This window comes from Gorilla gorilla, chromosome 16, assembly GCF_029281585.2.
Source record: "Gorilla gorilla gorilla isolate KB3781 chromosome 16, NHGRI_mGorGor1-v2.1_pri, whole genome shotgun sequence".
In the NCBI taxonomy this organism is placed as follows: domain Eukaryota; kingdom Metazoa; phylum Chordata; class Mammalia; order Primates; family Hominidae; genus Gorilla; species Gorilla gorilla.
In genome coordinates, this window is record NC_073240.2 from 92,451,548 (window position 1) to 92,472,556 (window position 21,009).

The following is a 21,009-nucleotide window of genomic DNA, read 5'->3' on the forward strand; positions in this document are numbered from 1 at the left end:
TTGCTGTACCACCCTTGGAAGACTTTTCCAGGTGCGCATTACACATATAACCTTAAACAACTTTTATGCAAAATGTGTGACTCCAATAAGATGCAAGTGTGAGGTAGGCATTGGCCTCTCAGGGTGCTGGAGTCAGTGCCAGCCCATCTCTGTAGGCGAGAGAGGGATGTTGTTTGTGTCTCAGCCAGTGGGTGTAAAATCAGCACCCAGCTGATTTCACTGGAAGGGGAAACTGCAGGGGTATGCAGTGATCCCTGAGGCTAGACTGTCAGCCTAGAATAGGCTGCCAGAGAGCTGAGCGGTGACATTGCCATCCTTTGTGTCAGGGGCCCAAGAGATGATCCGTCACTAAGTATGGAGCAGAGCAACAGAGCACAAAGAATTTCCTGCATCCCTTTTGCCAGCAACCCCGTCAGACAGAGAACACTCGGGTCCTTGGTGGAGCTCATGACTGCCAGCTAAAATGACTCTTTGAGGCCAGTGGGTGTAAAATTCCTCTTTATTTTGTAAATCTTAACCAGCACTAGCTCAGATGAACTGATTTTCACTTTGCAAAGGATTGATTTTAATTTCAGAGAAGAAAGCTGGAAAGTCACAAATATTAGCAGGGATGGAAGAAAGGGGGTGTGATAGAAGGTCCTGGAAATGTAATAGCCTTTGAAATGCCCCATGGGGTCCACTGAACAGGCTGGATGTGAACATCCTCTTCTCCATGTGGGCTGGCCTGGCTGCTTGAATGTGTGGAGTGTACGCTTTCTGTTTCACCACTGGAGATTTTGCTGACTCAGAGGCATTCATCAATCTCTGCTGGGGATGTGCAGAAAATAGTCCAAAGAAGTTTTGTCCTTGCCGTGTCCTCTCTGCCTCACCTCTCTGTGGGTCCTAGAAAAGGAAGTCTTGTGCTTGAAAGGAGACATGATAACAGATTATAAGGTGTAAGGCATGAATTACAAAATTATAATACCATCTAATATTAGAAATGAAAGAGAGGAAGGAGACCTCCTAGCATGCCCTTCGTTTCTGACTTGAAGAAACTGAGCCCCAAGGAGAAAGTGACTTGGTCAAGGTCATATACTCTCAGACCAGAATCTGGGACTCCTGACTATTGGCACAGAATTCTTTCCCCTGTGCCAAGTTGTCTTGCCGTTTGCTTGTAAGGGATGATTATTTAAACCAATCAGATAGTCTTTCATTAGTATGGTTTCTTTTTTAGGAGGCAGCATATGTATAGGGTGCATTTGGCTTCTGGTAACAATAGCTTTGAATCGTAAAGATACTCATTATTTATTGATCAAGAATTTTCAAAGTAGGTGGTACCAGAGTTGGTTCGATGACTCACTGATGTCAGGGCATGAGGTTGGCATGTCTGCGATTCTCTTTACTTTCCATGGTGGTCACAAGATAGCCACCATAGCTCTAATCTAAGTCCCCCGATAATGGCTTTCCAATCATCGGGCAGGTGTCCACCGAGTCTTATGGCTTGCCTGGATTAATCACTGGTGAGAAGAATTGGATGAAGATGACCGTGTTAAATGAACTATGATTGATCCCTTAGGGTTGAGTGTGTCTGAGCAGGCAATCTCTCTGAACACGTTTAATACCTGAACAAAAGCCAGGGTTCCCTTAGCAAGGAAGAAGAGGGAAAAGGGCTGTTGGGAACATGACCAACAGAGTCTATTGCAGGCATAAGGTTTTTAAAGGTAGGCTGTTTGACTTCATATCTTGGCTGCATCACTAACCCTATCATCTTACACAAGTAACTTAACCTCCCTAACCTTGGTTTCTTAATGTGTGATATTAAAATACTATTAGTACCTGCCTACAGAAGCATTGTGAGGATTAAATAAGATAAAGCCCATAAAGGGCTCATCACAGTCCCTGGCACACAGTAAGGATCCAGTAAATATGAGCTTGTATTTGTATATTTTTAACTTTTCACTTTATTCGGTAGCTCCTTAAAGAGTCAACTTACTCACGGGCTTGTTTACTGATGAACAAGAGGTGTTAGTCCCTCCTGTTCTGTCATGGAGCCAACATTTTAATAAAGAAAAAGACTAAAAAACCCCCAAAAACCAAGATGGCTCTCTCTGACCTCCATTTTTCCACTGGCAAGAGTAAAGAAGATTCTAGAATTCAATGTATTCTTGGTAGGCTTCCCAGCATTTTTTCTCCCCAGTACTACCAGCCTTGCCACCAAGATCAGGACTAATTTCATTATGCTCTTTATCCCTGTATGTCAATCACCGTGAGAGGTTCATGTCTGCCAGAACACCCCTTACCACCCACATTTGCATTCCCGTATGGCACTGTACATGCCTCCATTCCCCTATGTTTCCCCCTTCTCCTCTGAGGATGTTAATTAGCCCTGCAGCCTCAGATGAGTGCTCTTGGCCCCGTCACAGCCTCCACTCTTGTACCATTGCTCTTTCTTGCTCCCCCTGGACATTTCCAGGCCATTCTCCCTCTCTCCTGACTAAAAGATCTCATATTCGAATCTCTTGTCATCAGAGAGTATCACTTACTACACATTCTTGTTGCAGTCATCCACTGACTGGGCCATGTGCTCTCATTCCTGGAGAATTTTAGTTCCAGGTTCATCACTGTCACATTCCAACCATCTTTCTATTATTGTCCTTGGAGATTTTAATAAGTGATTTCCATTATCCTTGTCTGTCGTTTCTTTAAAGTCCTCTCCAATCTTTAGACTTTTAATCTCTTATTACCCCCTTGTTCTCACCACATTCCTCACTGAGCTTAATGTCCATGTCCATAATCACAGTCACTTTCTGTGCACATCACCAGCTTCCTTGCACCTCTCTTACTCTGCTGTGTTCCCCACCCCTGGTTGCATCCGACTTTTCCTCCATCTGTCCCTAAACCCCGTTGCTGCACCTGGGTGGTCAGGAACACAGAACATACAATGTTGCCCACTGGCCTCACTAAATTCATGATGCAGAGCCTCCAGAGGATCTTTTGTGCTGCCAGCCATCGTCCTTCATTTCCCTCATCCCTTCACTCTCTCCTCGATGGTTATTTTGTGTCTTATCCACTATTTTCCAATTTCCAGCATCTCTTCCTCATCTTCACTCTCAGATTAATAAACTCAGTTCCTCCTGAACTGAGAACAACAGAAGTAACTGGAGAAGAACTTCCATAGCCCCTGTTATCACACCTACCTTCCTCGCTGCCTCTGTGCTGACCCCGTATTCTTGTGACAGTGGAGGAGGTGTAAGGCTCACTGGTCTCCCTGTATCCCATCCCCTCTCACCTCCCCAGAACATCACTTTTGTAATCCTTTTTCTCATCGTTTTGTAACTCCTCCTCATCAACATTTCTCTCTCTATGGAATCATTCCCGCCAGCACACCACACATTTCTTCAGTCTTGATCCCACACACATCTTTTCTATTCCCTTTCCAGTAAAATTCACTGAACCCAGTTCCTCACTTTCTGTTCTCACTTGAACCCACTTTCAGTAGAATGAATGAGTGAGGACGTTTCATCTTTAAGCAGGAGTTAATCCTCGCCTCTTCAGAAACCTGTTCTTGTCTAGATCACTCTTGGCCTCCACTTGCTCAGTTCAGCAGTCAGCTCTCATCCTCAGCTTATTCACCTGTTCACAGCAACTCTAACGGTTAGCCACTCTCTCCTCCTTGATGCGCTTTCTTTATTGGACATCTAAGCTACCTCTGTCTCCTCATTTTCCAGCTGCCCATTGGCTGCTCCTTCTTGTTCTCCATCACTGGTCTCTCTTCATATTCCTGGCCTTTAAATGTTGGAATGTCTCAGTGCTCAGTCCTTGAATCTCTTGTGTATTGCCACTCACTTCTTTGGGGATAGTGTTCATTGTCTGCTTTCATTACCACCTTTCCTCTGGATGCTACCTTTAAAATGCATTCAGAATCCAGCCACTTCTTACCACTTTCCTCTACCTACCAACCTGGCCCAAGTCATCAGCGTCATTCACTTGAAATACATGTGGTGGCCTGCTAACTGATCTTTACGATTCCACCTGTTGGAGGGAGAGGCTATTGAGGATGGATGGTTAGGGAAGGCCTCTTTGAGATTTCGCCTGAAATATGAGAAGGAGCCAGCCATGCGAAGATCTGAACAAAGAACATTCTAGATAGAGGAAAGAGCAGTGTGAAGACTCTGAGGTGGGAGAGAGCATAGGACATCAGTATCCAGGGGTTGCTCAATACTTGATAAAAGGGTGAATAGCAGAATGAGAGTAACTGTCATAGGATGAAGAGATTTGACCCAGGAGTTACCTATTATTTTTTTAAATACGAATACTCACTTTCTGAACATGCTATTAAAGGCTGCACAAATCTCTGTCACACAGGGTTCTCAAATAGTAGGTGAAACTACTGTTTGGCTAGTAGTGTTTTAAAACTCAGAGATTTTATTTAGCAATCTAGATTTCTGGTTCTTTTTGAAACTGTAGGAATAGGGTCTATCTTCTGTAACACAGCAGTTGGCTGAAGTTAGGTGGTGGCTGCTGCCTTTAGACGGGCACGTATTTCTCAGTCCCCACACTCCCTATTAGGGATGTCTGGAAGTATCACCCATTTGTATAACCTGCCTGGGCCCTGTTGGCGTCTGCTTTTGCCCTCTTATGAGACCCCTGGACTATTCCTATATCTCATCAGACGCAATATTCCACCCTCTAGAAATGACCACAACTTGGTCTTAAGTGAAATGGCAGAGGCATCACTGAGCCTCATTGGGTTATGATCCTATCTGAGATGCCCACAGTGCCCAGGAGAGCTATCAGAGGTGTCATACCTCCACTGGCCCAGGTGACACCTCCTCTTACCCGTCTCACCTGGAGTCATTCTGGATTGGAGGTACCAAAAGGGAAGCTGCTTTTCTGAAACATCTCTAGTGTGGTGGTATGTGAGCAAGGCAATTTCAGCGTTCTTGAAGTATCCTCAGGGAATCTTTCTTAATGCCTCTTCTTTTTAGCCTGAGAGAAGATTAAGGAAAGTGACAGATACCCCTTTGCCCCAAGGCTAAGGTGAGCCCCAGTCAGAAACCTCACTGTTGTCTTAAATCCTTTCTATTGCAGCTGCTTCCACTGTGGCTGTGGATATGTCTCTACTCACCAAAGACACAGCCAGGAACCTGGGGTCTGGGTCTCCTCATTGCTCACTGCTTGGCCCAGAATGTTGTCTCATGGTTTCATCTTGGTTATCCATCTCCTGCGATGATAAAGTCTCTAGGCTGCCAGGCAAAGTCTTTAGTTTCCCCTATATATGGTTGGAGAGAGAACCTCTTCCTGATTTAAGGCTCTGTCCTTAAATCCAATGCTGCTGAAGCAAGGGGCTTCTGTCTCTCAGACTCCCCGATCTGCCTGTAGACCCTCACCTCTGGGCCTATTGGACACATTCAGAACCTAGAACTTCCAGGAGGGGCGGTTCTGCTCTTCTGCTGTGCTGTGGCTCGCCCTGAGCTGAGGGGCCAGGGCAAGTGAGAATGTTGCATCCTCAGGCAGAGTGACAAATGCCTCACCCCAACCCTGCTGTCCTTGAAGAGTATTAGTGTATCTTTCTTCATGGGCTATGTCATAATTTGGGACATTGGTGACTCACTCAACTATAATCCTAGGTTCTTTCATCAGATATTGGGAAAGTTTACTTATACTTTAATAATTGTGGTCAGAGAGGAAATCTCTTAACCTCAGTTTCCTCATCTGTTAAATGAAGCCATTACTACCTCCCTCACCAGATTGGAATGACAAATTGAAATTATTATACATGTGATCTATCACAGTGTCTTACATATGGCAGGAGATCAACAAATGCTCATTCTTTTGTCCCTTCATTTCTCCTCTACACATTTGTATCCAAATATCTTATGTGACATTTAGGAAAGAATTCCAACTACCAAGAGAATGGACAAGTTAACCCACTTCTGAAGATTCATTCACTTGAGTTTACTGGACCCATAAAAGACTAGAAAAGTCGAACATGGTGATTCTAGATTGGTTTCCACTAGACGACATGTTAAAGCCAAACCTTTTTGACCCAAAAGAAAGTGTTTACTCATCCAGAAGTTTCCAAGCGTCCAGATGCCACATAAACAAAGCACCTGGCTGACTTACCCAATGCATCTTATTTCATAGGGTGTGCAGATGGATACCCTGATGTTCCTCCATGATTTAATACCAAAGTGAGAGTTCTTTGTGGGATTCCCATATATGTTAAAACATTGATCACATTTACCACTTTGAGGGACTGTGAATCCCATGCCCTAGTCCAAGAGAATACTACCCTTCAAGGGGGGTATATTTGGTTGAGTAATAAATAAATGGAATGGAAATGATAGGAATTACTTTTTAGAGATGTTATGATAGATGCAATGGAAATGGTTTAGTTGGAAGATGCTGATTTTTATTCCTGCAAAGCATATGCATACAGTCAAATAAATATTTGAGTCACTGCAGGAAAAAGAAGCTCATAATCCTCTCAGGATAATGAATGCATTTAATTTCTACATATTCAAGCAAGAAAAAGGTTAGAAGTGGTTTATTTGTCTTTGGTTAATTGCTAAATAAAGAAGCTCACCCACGCAGGGCCTCTTCTTTCTTGTCACCACGGTAAGCCAGTGCGGTCTGATGGTACATCTTATCCTGCTGCCTCTGGTGTGGAGAGGAAATCTTCTGTCTGTGTGAAAAGCATCTCTAAAGCTGAAAAGAGGTTTCTGATATCTGCCAGCTCTCTAGAAGGATATTTGGCATTGTGTCTCAAGAGCCACAGACTTGTTGATCTCCTTCGATCTCATGATTCAATTTCTTGGAATCTATTCTGAGCAAATAACTAGAAACACCAACAAAGACATATGCATAAAATATTCTTTGCTGAGTTGTTTATTAAGTGAAAAGCTAGACTATGAAGCTTTCGAGACAGAAAGATTTCTATCATGTAAATACAGTATGTAGTTATACACGTACAAATACAAATACAAAAATAAAGCCTGCTGACAACAGCTGTCTCTGAGTGGTGGTATGATGAATAGATTATTGCTTTACCTTTTATACATTTTGGGGGGTATTCCTCAGATTTTCTTACAGTGAATAGGAATTACTTTTAGATTATTTTATTTATTGAACAAATATTAATGGAGTACCTACTATGTGTACATCTCTGTGCTAGAGACACAGTGTCGAACTCTACTCAAGCAAAATCAACATGGTCCCTTCATCCAGGAGTTTACAGTCACAGGAGTTTGGCAAATATCAAACAAATAAATATACAATATCAAATAGAGACATGTGATACAAAGGAGAAGCAATGGTATGCTGCCAAAAGACTATCAGGGACGACTGAAGTTTGGAACAGGAACCAACAAACTGTGGTCTACAAACCTATGACCAATTTTTTTTTTTAACATTTTTAAAGGGCTGTAAATTTAGGAATAATAATATGATGTGACAGAGATCATAGAAGATTGGCAAAGTACATTTTACAAGTAAAATATCTATGCTCTGTCCCTTTATAGAAAAAGCTGGTGGAGCCTTAGTTTGGAACATCAGGGATGCCTTTCTAAGGAGATGACATTTAATGTGGGAACTGAAGAAATATGAGTTAGCAAAAAAAAAAAAAAAAATTCCCCCCTTCAAAGTCTTGTTAGAGGAAACTTCGAAAATATTTTTCAAAAAAAGCTTTTTATTGGAAGCTGGCTTCTTCTCCAGGTAAGGAGAGAGGGAGGTCTATTTAAAGGGCATACTACTAAAAATAAGTTTCCTCTGCTATGCTCTATCCTTTTTCCTCATATTCCTTTAGTATATGATTGGCTTGTTTTTAAAATATCACCATCTTATTTTTATTTTTCTAGTCCTGTGGCTTTCCAAGGTCCTAGACAATTTTAAGCTGTACTGCTAATAACATCAATAGCAGCTTTTATTAAATGTGCATTTACTTTGGTGCCAGGCATTTTGCTAGATACTTTAAATCCCCTCCCCTATATAATCCTAACAACTCTGCAAAGATGGGCACTGAATTTTACAAAGATGTAATAGTGGTCAGAGAGGCTGAATGGGCTGCCCACAGGCATGCTGTGGTAATCATGGAGCCAGGACCATGGCCCAGATGTCTCAGTCTCAGAACTGGGCTCTTTCTTGCATGGCGCCTGTCACTGCAGGCTCCTCCCTCTTCCAAGGAGGGGTATTCTATTTCCTTTGTTGTGTTACCACCAGTTAAAAGTCTTTTCCACTCCACCACATCGCTCCTCCTTTCAACCTCCTCCTCCTCCTCCTCCTCCTCCTCCTCCTCCTCCTCCTCCTCCTCCTCCTCCTCCTCCTCCTCCTCTTCCTCCTCCGCTCTGCAAGTAGCAATCCTGGTTTTCAATTTCCTCAAAAATCTCAGTATATTAAGGGATCATTTCCCTAATATGCCACCGAGCTTGTTGAGTGAAATTGAGGGAAGATTGAATTTCTAGCCTTCTAACTAGTTCCTTATCTGCTTCACACTAAGGTAATTTTTGATAACTCCACTGCACTCTAATTTTCCAAATGTATTTTTTAAATTTCTTTTGCTAAAGACAGATTTTAAATGAGTCTAATAACATAGCCATTCCAGAGACATTGTTAATTTTGTATTTCCCTTCCCTGGTGGTAGGCTCATTTTTCCTTCATTCTTCCTTTTCCTAGACTTCAAAGACAGCATTTGAGAAGCTCTTCTTATTCTCTCTGGTACCTCCATGACCTTGGACAGTGAGGTTTAGTAGTGAAAGCACCAGGCCTGGAGCCAGGAGACCAGAAATGCAGTGCCAGCAGGTCCTCGGCCAGCATTGAGGTTCTGGGCAAGTTATTGACCCTTTCTGGGGCTCAGCCTCCTCGTCTGGTAAAACTAAGGGGTTGGATTCAACATCTAACTTGTAAAGTTTTCCAATTTGTCTAGGTGTCTAGATCAGTCATGGGATAGTCAGGAGACAAATCATACCAGTTACTTGAAAAGAGAGATTTTAATGTAAAAATTATTAACAATCCTGTTAATAAATGAAATAAATGAAATCCTGTTAATGAAATGCTTTTGAAAAGTTTGAAAAGTTTCACTGAGGTAGCAAATGCAGGGAGAAGCTACCTCCCCTAGGGCTTGGAAAATAAAGGAAAGAGATTGGAATGATTATAACTTAGAATCTTGAAAAGGGGTTCCATAAAGCTGCAACTCAGCTCTCTGAAGAGAGGCCCTGGCTGGCAGTTGCTGGCGTTGGAGAGGAGAATGAAGTGCAGTGTGGCCTCTGCTAATTGGATGCAGCTGCTATCTGGAAAGGAATTGCTGCAGTCAGGCTGAAACCTACAGGAACAGAAAGGACAGGTCCTTTCTTCTTTCCCCAGCCCTGAAGCCTCCCTCTAGCGCCCTCTATTGGCAGAACCTAGCAGAGAGTGGCTGGCAAAACTGACCCGGATTTGTGGAGCAAGTAAGGTCTAGAAGGGTGGCTTTGGAGCTGAGGGACAATAACTTCATAACTGCACAGTGTTCATTGCTAAGATTGCAGACTGGTAGGTTAGAAGCCACTTTTTTGTTAAGGATATCTTTCTTATTATTATTCGATTCTTTTTAAAGTCATTTATCATAGTTGTACATATTTTGGAGCACCTGTGATATTTTGATCCATGTGTACAATGTCATAAAGATCCTTGTCACACCTGTAATCCCAGCACTTTGGGAGGCCGAGGTGGGCGGATCACGAGGTCAGGAGATCAAGACCATCCTGGCTAACACGGTGAAACCCCGTCTCTACTAAAAATACAAAAAATTAGCCGGGCGTGGTGGTGGGCGCCTGTAGTCCCAGCTACTAGGGAGGCTGAGGCAGGAGGATGGCGTGAACCCGGGAGGCGGAGCTTGCAGTGAGCCGAGATCGCGCCACTACACTCCAGCCTGGGTGACAGAGCATCTAAAAAACAAAAAACAAACAAACAAAAAAATGCCTTGTATGGCCTTAAGTAGTTTAATCAAACATTTGTGTCTGAGTTTATGTTTTTAATCTGCATATCTTCTTCCTTGGAAATCCACAGTACTTCATCTTTCATTATTTACATTTTAAAAAAATTAATTTAAAATTAATGAATGGGAAGGCAACTTGGAGATCATCTCTAGTTCAGTAATCGGTTTATAAATGAGGTGATTAATACCCTCAGAAAGTGAGAGGTTTTGCTCCCAAATCATACAACTAGTGAATGAGATCTTTGGGTTCCAAGGCCTGGATTCTCATCATTATTTACTGTTTACAGGAGGACAGATGTGCTCTAGCCTCTTGCTACTCAAAGTGTGGTCCCCAGACCAGCAGCACTGGCCTCAGCTGGCAGCTTGTTAGAGATGCAGAATCTCAGGGCCCATCTCAGGCCTGCTGAATCAGTATATGATTTTAACAAGATCCCCAGGTGATTTATGCGCACAGTAAAGTTTGAGAAGTGCTGAAGATAGCTTTATTGAAGTAAAAGAAAAAAACAGACTTTTATTGGATGCTAGTGTTTTTCTCTAGGGTGGACTCAGGGTGTGGGGTGTGGAGACTAGTTCTCAGCAAATCTCTGGACCACTCCTCTAAGTCTCTTTTCGCTCTCCCTGCTTTCAGTTTATGGGCCCATATACACACATGCAAACACCCATGTGCACACACACAATCACACATGCATGCATCCATACATCTACATTTACACACACACACACACACACACACACACACACACACACGTTTATGATCTGGCTTCTGTCCTACCTTCTAGCCTGAACCCTCACCAGATTCCCCTACATGAACTATGCTCTACTCACGCTAGGCTACTTACAAGAAGTTGCCCAAACATATCAGACTTTCTTTTTGCCTCAGTCACCAAATGGAAATCAGACTAAATTCTGTTTGTCTTTGAAGAACAGCTCAATGTCTTTCTCTTGGAAGCCTTCCCACATTGAGTGAATTATATCCAAGGTTTGCTCTTCTTCTGGGTTTTAATAATACCTGACAGATACCTTTATTGAGCACCTTTTTTCTCACTCATAGATAATCATACATTTTATTGTTTATCTCCTTGAAAGGTTGGAACCATTCCTCACTTGGCAAGCAATACTGGGGGTGAGCAGATGAAGAAAGAATGAACTAATGTAAAGCAAAGGAATCTAACAAATGCTTATCTGTAAAGAGCAGCAAAGTGTAATAGTTAAAGGATCGAGTTGGTTTTTTGAAAAGATAAACAAAACTGACAGACTTTTAGCTAGACTAAGGAAAAAAGAAGGCTCAAATAAAATTAGAAATGAAATGAAAGAGAAGACATTACAACTGATACCACAGAAATATGAAGGATCACAGGAGATTATTATGAAAAATTGCACACAACCAGTTGTGTAATCTGGAAGAAATGCATACATTCCTAGAAACATGCAATCCACCAACACTCAATTATGAAGAAATAGAAAATCTTAACAAACCATTAATGACTAAAGAGATTGAATTAGTAACCAAAAACCTCTCGACGAAGAAAAGCCTAGGACCTGCTGGCTTCACTGTTGAATTCTACCACACATTTAAAGAATAAGTAATGCCAACCTTTCTCAAACTCTTCCAGAAAATTGAAGGTGAAGGAATATTTACAAACTCATTTTACAAATCCAGCATTACTCTGATACCAAAGCCAGAGAAGAACACTACAAGGAAAGAAAATTACAGGTCAATATTCCTGATGGACACAGATACAATAATCTTCTACAAAATACTAGCAAATTAAATTCGATAGCACATTAAAAGGATCATACACCATGATCAAGTGAGATTTGTCCTTGGCATGAATGGATGTTTAAACATATGCAAATCAATAAATGTGATACACCACATTAACATAATAATGGATAAAAATCATATGATCATCTTAATAGATGCAGAAAAAGCATTTGACAAAATTCAGCATCCTTTCATGATAAAAATTCTCAACAAATTAGGTATAGAAGGCCACATATGGCAAGCCCACAACTGACAATCATAATCAATAATGAAAAGCTGAAAGGTTTACCCCTAATATCAGCAACAAGACAAGAATGCCCACTCTTGCCACTTCTATTCAACATAGAGCAATTAGACAAGAAAAAGAAATAAAAGTCATCCAAATCAGAAATGAAGAAGTAAAATGGTTTCTGCAGATGGCATCTTATACATAGAAAACCCTAAAGACTCCACCAAAAAATTGTTAGAACAAATAAACAAATTCAGTAAAGGTGTAAAATAAGAAACCAACATAAAAAATAGTAATGTTTCTATATGCTAACAATGAAGTATCTGAAAACAAAATCTAGGAAACAATCTCATTTACAATAACATTAAAACATACTTAGGAATGAATTTAATCAAAGAAATGAAAGGTCTTTATACTGAAAACTATAAGACATTGATGAAGAAATGGAAGAAGACACAAATAGATGGAAAGATATCCCATGTTTATGAATAGAAAGAATTAATATTGTTAAAGTATCTATACTGCCCAAAGTAACCTACAGATTCAATGCCGTCTCTATCAAACTTCCAATGGCATTTTTCATAGAAATAGGAAAAACATCCTAAAGTTCATATAGAACCACAAAAGATTTGGATAGGCAAAGCAGTCGAGCCAAAAGAACAAAGCTGATAGCACCACACTACTTGCTTTCAAATATACTACAAAACTGTAGTAATTTAAAACAATGGTACTGGCATAAACACAGACATATAGACCAATGGAACAGAATAGAGAGCTTAGAAATAAACTCACACATTTATGGCCAATTGATTTCCAACAAAAGTGCCAAGAACACACAATAGGGGAAAAACAGTCTCTTCAATAAATTGCATTGAGAAAACTGGATATTACATGCAGAAGAGTGAAACTGGACCCTTATCTCACACCATATACAAATATACTACATTTCCTTAAGTCTAGACATTGGTTGTAGCTTGAAGAAAGGTCCTTCTTGGATGGTAATAACATAGCTGGCCCTGCTGGCAATTGCTGTTTTTCACTTCTACCATGTTCTTCCTTCCTGATATCCACTTTGCCACACTTTACCCTGGAAATTCTCTCCTTAAACATAATCCACCAGTTGAGGGCTTTTGCAACACAAAGACTTTCCTTGCTTAAAAAACTACAGCATTTCCCTTGTCTGCAGATTATGTACCTAAATGACTGGTCTTACAGCTATCTCAGTTTTGGTTGATCTGTGTTAGTCTGTGTATATGTGAGGCCATTTTTAAGATAAAATGTGTAAAAAGTCATATTTGTATAGCACTTCCAATTTGCCACAAATATCACATTCCACCATTTTGTGTCTATGACACAGAAATTCTAGGATAAATAAAAATGAACATTGTATTTTGTAAACATTATATAGTCTTAATCTTTTGTCTTTTCTCTCTGTTCTCTCCCCTCCTCCCCCTCATTGCAGGGATGATAGTCTACTTGGGAATGATGGCGGGTGCCTTCATCCTGGGAGGCCTGGCTGATAAGCTGGGAAGGAAGCGAGTCCTCAGCATGTCTCTGGCCGTCAATGCCTCCTTCGCCTCCCTCTCTTCCTTCGTGCAGGGATATGGAGCCTTCCTCTTCTGCCGACTCATCTCAGGCATCGGGTATGTTCTTAGGGAGCTGGAGCTGGACCATCCCAGACCAATGGCCCATCCATTCTGGTATTCTAGCTCCAAGAGGTAACTCTAGAAACCCTTGGACTGACTGAGTTTTTGTTTGACTTTCAGGATACTATATTAAAGTTGAACCTTAGAAAGAGTTAGGGTTAGGATTAGCCTCTGAAGTCAGCATGCAATGTCAAAATAATCCAAGACTGCCTCCCACATGTAGAGAGGAACTACCTGGCCGGTCTCTCAAATTCACTGGGTCCTTTCACCACAGAACCTAAGGTGGGGTATAGGCAACTTGGTTTCTGCTATGACCATTTTTAGTGTATGACTTGATTCTTTCTCTCTGGCATTTTTCCTTTGCAGTATTGGGGGTGCTCTACCGATTGTTTTTGCCTATTTTTCTGAATTCTTGTCTCGGGAGAAGCGAGGAGAACACCTCAGTTGGCTGGGCATCTTCTGGATGACTGGGGGCCTGTACGCATCTGCCATGGCCTGGAGCATCATCCCACACTATGGTGAGTCATGGCTCCAAACAGCCTAGGGGCCCCTGTTTCTATGGCTCCCGCACCCAAACAATAGTTCCTATCCTCAGCCTTATTCCATGTACTCACGCACAGTTCCTGTATGTGACCTTGATCTTTCTTAACAACTTCTAACATTGCAGACACATTGTTAATTTCAATTCAATGTCTTTTTTGAAAAATATATCCTGTCCTCCCTCTTTTCCTCCTTCCTTCCCTTCCTTTATTCTTCCCTTTCTCCTTCCCTCTCTCCCTTTCTTGTTTCCTTACTTTTATTTGAAATAATTTCAACCTTCATCTCCTCCAGCCCTCCTCCCCCTGAGTAACTTAGGCTTTGGTAACCTGATTTAATAGATGACAGGTATGTGACAAAAGCCAAGAGAAGTTGGTGACTTGCTCAAGGCCATGTCCCTGGCATGTGGTGGAGTGGGGGCTGGAGTCCTGATGTCCCCTCAGGAGCAGTAGGCTTGTACTCTTTCTGCCCTAGTGCCTGCTGTCACTCTTGTTTGGCTGTGACAGTGCAGCAGCCCTTATAGACAAGGTCATGGTTTCAGGCAGGACAATTTTATTTTCCTGGATAATTGTAAACACTATTCTCTGGACAGAGACCTGGCAACATCAACTTTTACTACTGGTTTCATCAAGAGCAAAGTAGGGAGAAGGCAGCAATTTTGACTTTGATTCTGCTTTTGGAGTATACTTAGTAATACTATCATCATCATTCAAAATCATTTTTGGTAAATCACTGATTATGAGTATAGGTTTAGCAGTGATTTAGAATCCTCAGACCCCGAGGGGGTAGCAGACAGCTGCCCCTGAAGCTGACCGGTAGTTTACCACCTATTTATTGTCTTGTTTTAAATATGACCCTCTCTGCTGTGCTTTCTCAGCTAATGGAGGCTGCATGTATATCTTTTTAAGAACAAGCTTTGGTTTAGACAGTACCTACTGTATTAGTTAAGGTGTTGGACACTGGGTACATTACCTTGACAAGCTGATCAACCCTGAAATCTCAGTGTTTTAACACAGTGAAAGCTTCTCCCTTATGTGAGGTCCGGCTGGCATTTCTAATCTGCAGGTGGCTCCGCTCCATCAGTGATTCTGGAGTTTAGACTCCTTCCATTGTGTCATTCTGTCATCTTCAACATACAGCTTACAAGGTCTCCGGTTTGGGGAAAGAGAATGGGCAGTTGTAGGTTGGCTGAAGGCCAGGAAGTAGAACACACTCACCATTTCCGCTCACATTCCAGTGGCCCCCAATCTGTAACATGCCCACACACTTCTGCAAGGGACACTGGGTAACAGTCTAGCTGTGTGCCCACAAAGTAGAGGAAGTGGGTTTGGGAACACCATGTTGTCTTTGCCATATCTAGTACTTGAAAATCCACTGGATTTTATATCAGAAACAGAAAAAATATGAAAAGGAATAGTGAAATAAAGAGTTGAAGAGTTTTCCAGCCAATTCTGTCATTCTAGTTCTCCATAATTTTAGATACAAAATTGTATTACTGCTACTATCAGGTTCTGCAAGATATCCCTCACTCAAATGCACACTTTAATTGCCCTTGTACTATGTACTATGCTGTTGATTATATGGTTTTGGGGCATTGCTTTCCTTTTTCTTTTTTTCCTCACAATTCTTGATATAATATCATTTTCTCTGTTAGCTGGTCCAAATGTTTGAATACTAAGGGATTATTTTCACTTCTTTTTTTTTTTTTTCTGAGACAGAGTCTTGTTCTATCACCCAGGCTGGAGTGCAGTAGCATGATCTCGGTTTACTGCAACCTCTGCCTCCCAGGTTCAAGCAATACTCGTGTCTCAGACACCCAAGTAGCTGGGATTACAGGTGTGTGCCACCACACCCAGCTAATTTTTGTATTTTTAGTAGAGTCGGGGTTTCACCATGTTGGCCAGGCTGGTCTCCAACGCCTGACCTCAAGTGATCCACCCGCCTCAGCTTCCCAAAGTGCTGGGATTACAGACGTGAGCCACAGTGCCCGGCTTATTTTCACATTTAAATGAAGTGATTGAAAAACGTTTTATGGAGGGAAGCAACTGAAATCTAAATAAAAGCTGAATCCAAATAGTGGTGCTGTGTGATATGGGACAAGTCAATCCACCTTTTCAGCCTTGGTTCTTTTACCTATAAAATGGAGGGGAGAAGTGACACAAAAAGAATCAGCTCTAGATATACCTGCCAGCCCGAACCTTTGGCAATTCTTGAGGTGCACAGAGGAATGAATGTTGAGAAAAACTCCAAGATAATTCTAGTACTCAGGCCAGCTTCCCTCCTGGAAGCATTAGCAATACGAGGCTTTCTGTTTGCAGACTGCTTGTTTCATGGGGAAAGCCCGCCCTCACACTTGACCAATGAGAAAGGGTCTTTGATTTCCCTCTGATTGGATCAGTCTTGGTCATGTGTCCACCTCAGCCAACCACTATACACCAAGAGATGCAGGTCTGGAAGGGTTTAGATCCACTTCCTTCCCCATCCCTGGAGCTAGGGGTAGGGTCAGTCCCACCCAAACCACAGGTGTGCAACACAGTGGTGAAGAAAAGGCAGGAGGATGTTGTGAGGGAAGCTGGCAACCCACCTCTTTTTTTCACTTCACAAACACACACACTTAAACAGACACACACACTATTGTCTAAGTGTCTGACTTCTAGGAAAGCAATAAAAGAATTCAGGTTGGGGACATGTTGACCAACATAGATGGGATGTCCATGGCAGAGGAGCCCCATGGTAATTGTCTGACCACTGCGGGCTGACAGCAGGGCTTGTGGTTAAGTATTTTACCCCAGATGAGATTATTATTCTAAATTAAGTAACTCGGGAATGGAAAACTAAACATCGTATGTTCTCACTCATAAGTAGGAGCTACGCTATGAGGATGCAAAGGCATAAGAATGACACAAGGGACTTTGAGGACTCGGGGAAAGGGTGGGAAGGGGGTGAGGGATAAAAGACTACAAATTGTGTGCAGTGCATACTGCTTGGGTGATGGGTGCACCAAAATCTCACAAATCACCATTAGAGAACTTACTCATGTAACCAAACACCACCTGTTCCCCAATAACCTATGGAAATAAAAAAATTAAAAAAATTATTTTACCCCAAAGGGACAGGACATTTCCCTATGTGTATGCCTGTATGATATCTGTGACTTCTATATTCCATTTTAAAATAGAAGACCCTTGGATGGTCAGGCTTAATTGAAACAGGCGTTCACTTGGGGGAAATCCATCCTAGAAATATGGTAGGCTAGAATCACAGTGTAACAAGAGCCATTATTTATCTTAAGCCTCAAATGTTTTGTCCGCAGTGAACCAGACATTTGATGGTATTTTCCAATGTGCCTAATGCATTAATCTTCTAACAAATGCAAGTGTAGCTTTAGAGAAGAGACTGATATTTGTGTGTACAGCTTGTGTAACCTGTTTAATTGATTTTGCAAGAATGAAGTAAAGGGAAGTCTTGGCACCAGGAATCTGAGTGATTGGCTCATTGAGAAAGAAAATTACAAAGCTCAGAATGTTTTCCTGTGAACTCACGGGTAAAGCTCAGAAAAAAAAAAATGGATATATTATGGAAGATTAATTCCCATTGTAGTCAGCATTACCAGCTGTTTGTGAAATCCTGACAGAGAAAAGTAGGGCAAGCTAGAAGATCAGCAAACAGAACAATCCCTTCCTCCAAATTAATATTGTTCCAAATATTTGGAAGCAGTTTGCCATTTAATTTTATTTAATTTAGGGCCCTGAAGATGTGCCTAATGAATGCGATAAATGCAGATTACTGAAATCACCATAAAAGCCATAGAGGCGTGACGGAATAATGGATTTTGTATAATTTGTGCATATTATCATAAAGAAAAAGATCTTTTTGAAGCAGAATACTTTATAAACATGACTGCTTCTGCCCCTCTTCCCTGGTTATCCATCTGAGTTTGACTGCTGTGTGGTTTCGATCACCTTTACTTCTAACGATGCCAGAGTAGTTTTTGCACGTGAGCTGAGAACGTGTAAATATTGCTATGGTTTTATCTTCCTCTTTCTAGTGTTACTCCCAGGAGAAAGGAAAGGCTTTTTAATTAAAATTAAAATGAACGAACAAACCTCAGTGAGATGATAAGAGACCAAGCTGTACAAAAAGAGATTTGATTCTGATTGAGTGTATTGGATGATGTTTGTGTTTAGTTGCTGTGGCCAAAGGTGTCCAAGGGACCACATTTCCACACCGGGATTCCCTCTACCTAGTCTTTTAATTGTACAAATAGAGTAGAAAATGTCTGCAGGAACAGCAGATAATTGGTTAGGAGTCTGCTGCGAGTAGAACAAGTTGAACCACAACGGGGAGTAATAAGAATTCAAGGCAAGCTGTTTGCCACTGGAGTTGGCCATATGTTATATTTCTAAGTAAATGAAATAGAAGTTTTATATCCAAATGACTATTGCCCTCTAAACTTTATAAATTGATATATTTATTTACATAGTCTTGTCTTTCACAAATACCATTTGAATTGTCTTCAGAAATACTTTATGGCATGAGAAAACCAGTCTATTTTATAACCTCGGCTCTATTTTTTAAAAATTCTTTTGCTGATCTTTGCTGATATTTATCTATTTTATTCAACATCCTTGGCACTAAATGTCATGGAGCTATTTCTTAAAAAAAATCAATGTACTCTCAAAGCAGGTGAAGTATGATGGGTTGCTGGGAGCGTTCACACATGACAAATCTATGGAGGTATCATTACCTGTATTCTACAGCTGCGAAAACCCACCAGTGCAGTTCGATGGGATCAGACCAGAATTTGAACTCTGATCTCTGTGACTGCAAAAGTCTAGGCTCTTTCCACTTTATTACTTAAAAGAGGGAAGTTTGCTACCCATGAGGATATTCAAAACAATGCTTGAATGTAATTTCTGAATATGGGTTTTAGCAATGCTTTGAATAATGATGATTGAATAGGAGCTAGTTATCTTCCCATTTCAATGATGATGGGATGCATTGGAATGTAGAAGTTCAGTCCCTCATTTAAAAAAATTGTGTAGCCGTATAACAGCTTACAGTGTTTTTCAAAATGTGGTCCTGAACCGTTTGCACTGGAATCACCTGGAGCTGGCATTGCCCTTTGACGTTGGAAAGAGGGATCACCAATAGAAGCCCTGGGTCGTATGAGGCCCTGCTCTGGCCTTCCTCTGGCTGCACCCCTTCCCATAAGGCAAGGCATCTCTGAGGCCTTGACCCCCATCCCCATCTTCATCCAGATTATGCTCTGGGTGTTCAGGACCCAGGAATTCCCATAGACTCAAGAAATCAAGACAGGAGTGCCCATTCTCATCACAGTGGTGTGTCCACGCATGTCTGCATGAGGTCCCTTATTTGGAAGGAGGAGGTGGGGGACTGAAAAGGGGATGTGGCATATGTGGGTGTAAATTCTGGGCCTAGACTTCTAGCTTGTTGCTTGTCAAGGCAGGCAAATAGAATATGTTTCATTTAACAATCTGCCATCTTAAAATATAATGATTCTGTAGAGATACGGGCTATTGCTTCTGCTTGTACTCTTATCCAAGGCTCTGTAAATGTCAGGCCAGGCCTGGACCTGGGGATTTGTCAGAATGCAGAATTTGCAATGTGAGAATTATCATTTTGCAGATTTGTCAAGATGCAGCTCCTATCCCAGGCTTATGACTCAGAAGCTTCGGAGGCACAGCTGAGGAGTCTGCATTTTAACCACCTCCCCGGGTGACTCTCTTGTGCCCTGAAGTTTGTGAGCCAGGGCTTCAGAGTCACTCTTCCGTAGAGGAAAAGATCATGTCCCAGAAATCCTTTGACTGACTGCTCCTTTGCAGGCTGGGGCTTCAGCATGGGGACCAATTACCACTTCCATAGCTGGAGAGTGTTTGTCATCGTCTGTGCTCTGCCCTGCACCGTGTCCATGGTGGCCCTGAAGTTCATGCCAGAGAGCCCAAGGTTTCTGCTAGAGGTGAGTCAGTGCTTTTCCACCAGGGGGAGAGCGACAAAACAGCCACAGGAACCCAGCCTCGCTTCCTTCTCTCAGCTCCTAGTCCCACATCCTCTGCTGCTTATGTGTTGCAAACTCTCCCCGGGTCGGCTGACCTCACTCATCATTAAATCTGGCACCTGCCGGCTGTGATGGTGGCAGGTCATGGATTCACGGACTGCCAATGCTGGATGGTTCAAGAGCTTGTGGAGCCCAGAGCAGGAGCTCTTTCCCAAGGCTGTGCAGTGGTGGAAGGGCAGCTCCTGAGCTGCCTCACGGCACCCACTGTCCCCCGAGGTCCTGATTAGGAAGTTTTTTAGCCTGGGCTACACAGGGAGACCTCATCTCTACAAAAATAAAAAAAAAATTAGTTGAGCGATTTGGTGCGTGCATGCCTGTGGTCCCATCTACTTGGGAGGCTGAGGTGGGAGGACTGCTTGGGCCCCAGAGATCAAGGCTGGAGACAGCCATGGTTGTGTCACTGCACTCCAGTCTGGGTAACAAAGAGACACCCTGTCTCAAAAAAATAAAAATAAAAATAAATAAATAAAGGAAGCTCTTTAGAGCTGCTGGTTTTCCGTGTTTGGCACTGAGAGCTATGGTACAGCTCGTTGCTGCTCCTAAGCACTTCAGGTCTCTTAGCTACACAGGGTCCCCAGCCACCAGACAGCTGCATCTGTGTCCTGAGAAATGAGTCCCATGAGCCTTCCAACAGCAGGGGAACCTCCTGCTTGCAGAAGTCAGACAGTGCAGGAGCAGGCAGAGGGGCAACAGGACCTTGAGGCTCTTCCAGCCCCAATCTGCAGAGTCCACCTATCTGCCTCCTTCCTAAGCCATGTGCAGAGTGATCCTCCATGTCCAATGTCCGTGTTCACCCCTTTAATC

At 42.2% G+C, this 21,009-nt stretch overlaps 1 protein-coding gene across 4 annotated transcripts in view; it reads left to right on the plus strand.

Moving 5' to 3' along the window:
- SV2B (synaptic vesicle glycoprotein 2B) overlaps window positions 1-21,009 on the plus strand; it is a 196,347-nt gene that overhangs the window by 139,541 nt on the left and 35,797 nt on the right. For all 4 annotated transcript variants that reach the window (XM_019011197.4, XM_019011199.4, XM_019011200.4 and 1 more), the window contains exons 3-5: window positions 13,406-13,586; window positions 13,956-14,107; window positions 19,973-20,106. In XM_019011197.4, coding sequence (XP_018866742.1) covers window positions 13,406-13,586; window positions 13,956-14,107; window positions 19,973-20,106 — 467 coding nt within the window. The remainder of the gene's footprint in view (window positions 1-13,405; window positions 13,587-13,955; window positions 14,108-19,972; window positions 20,107-21,009) is intronic.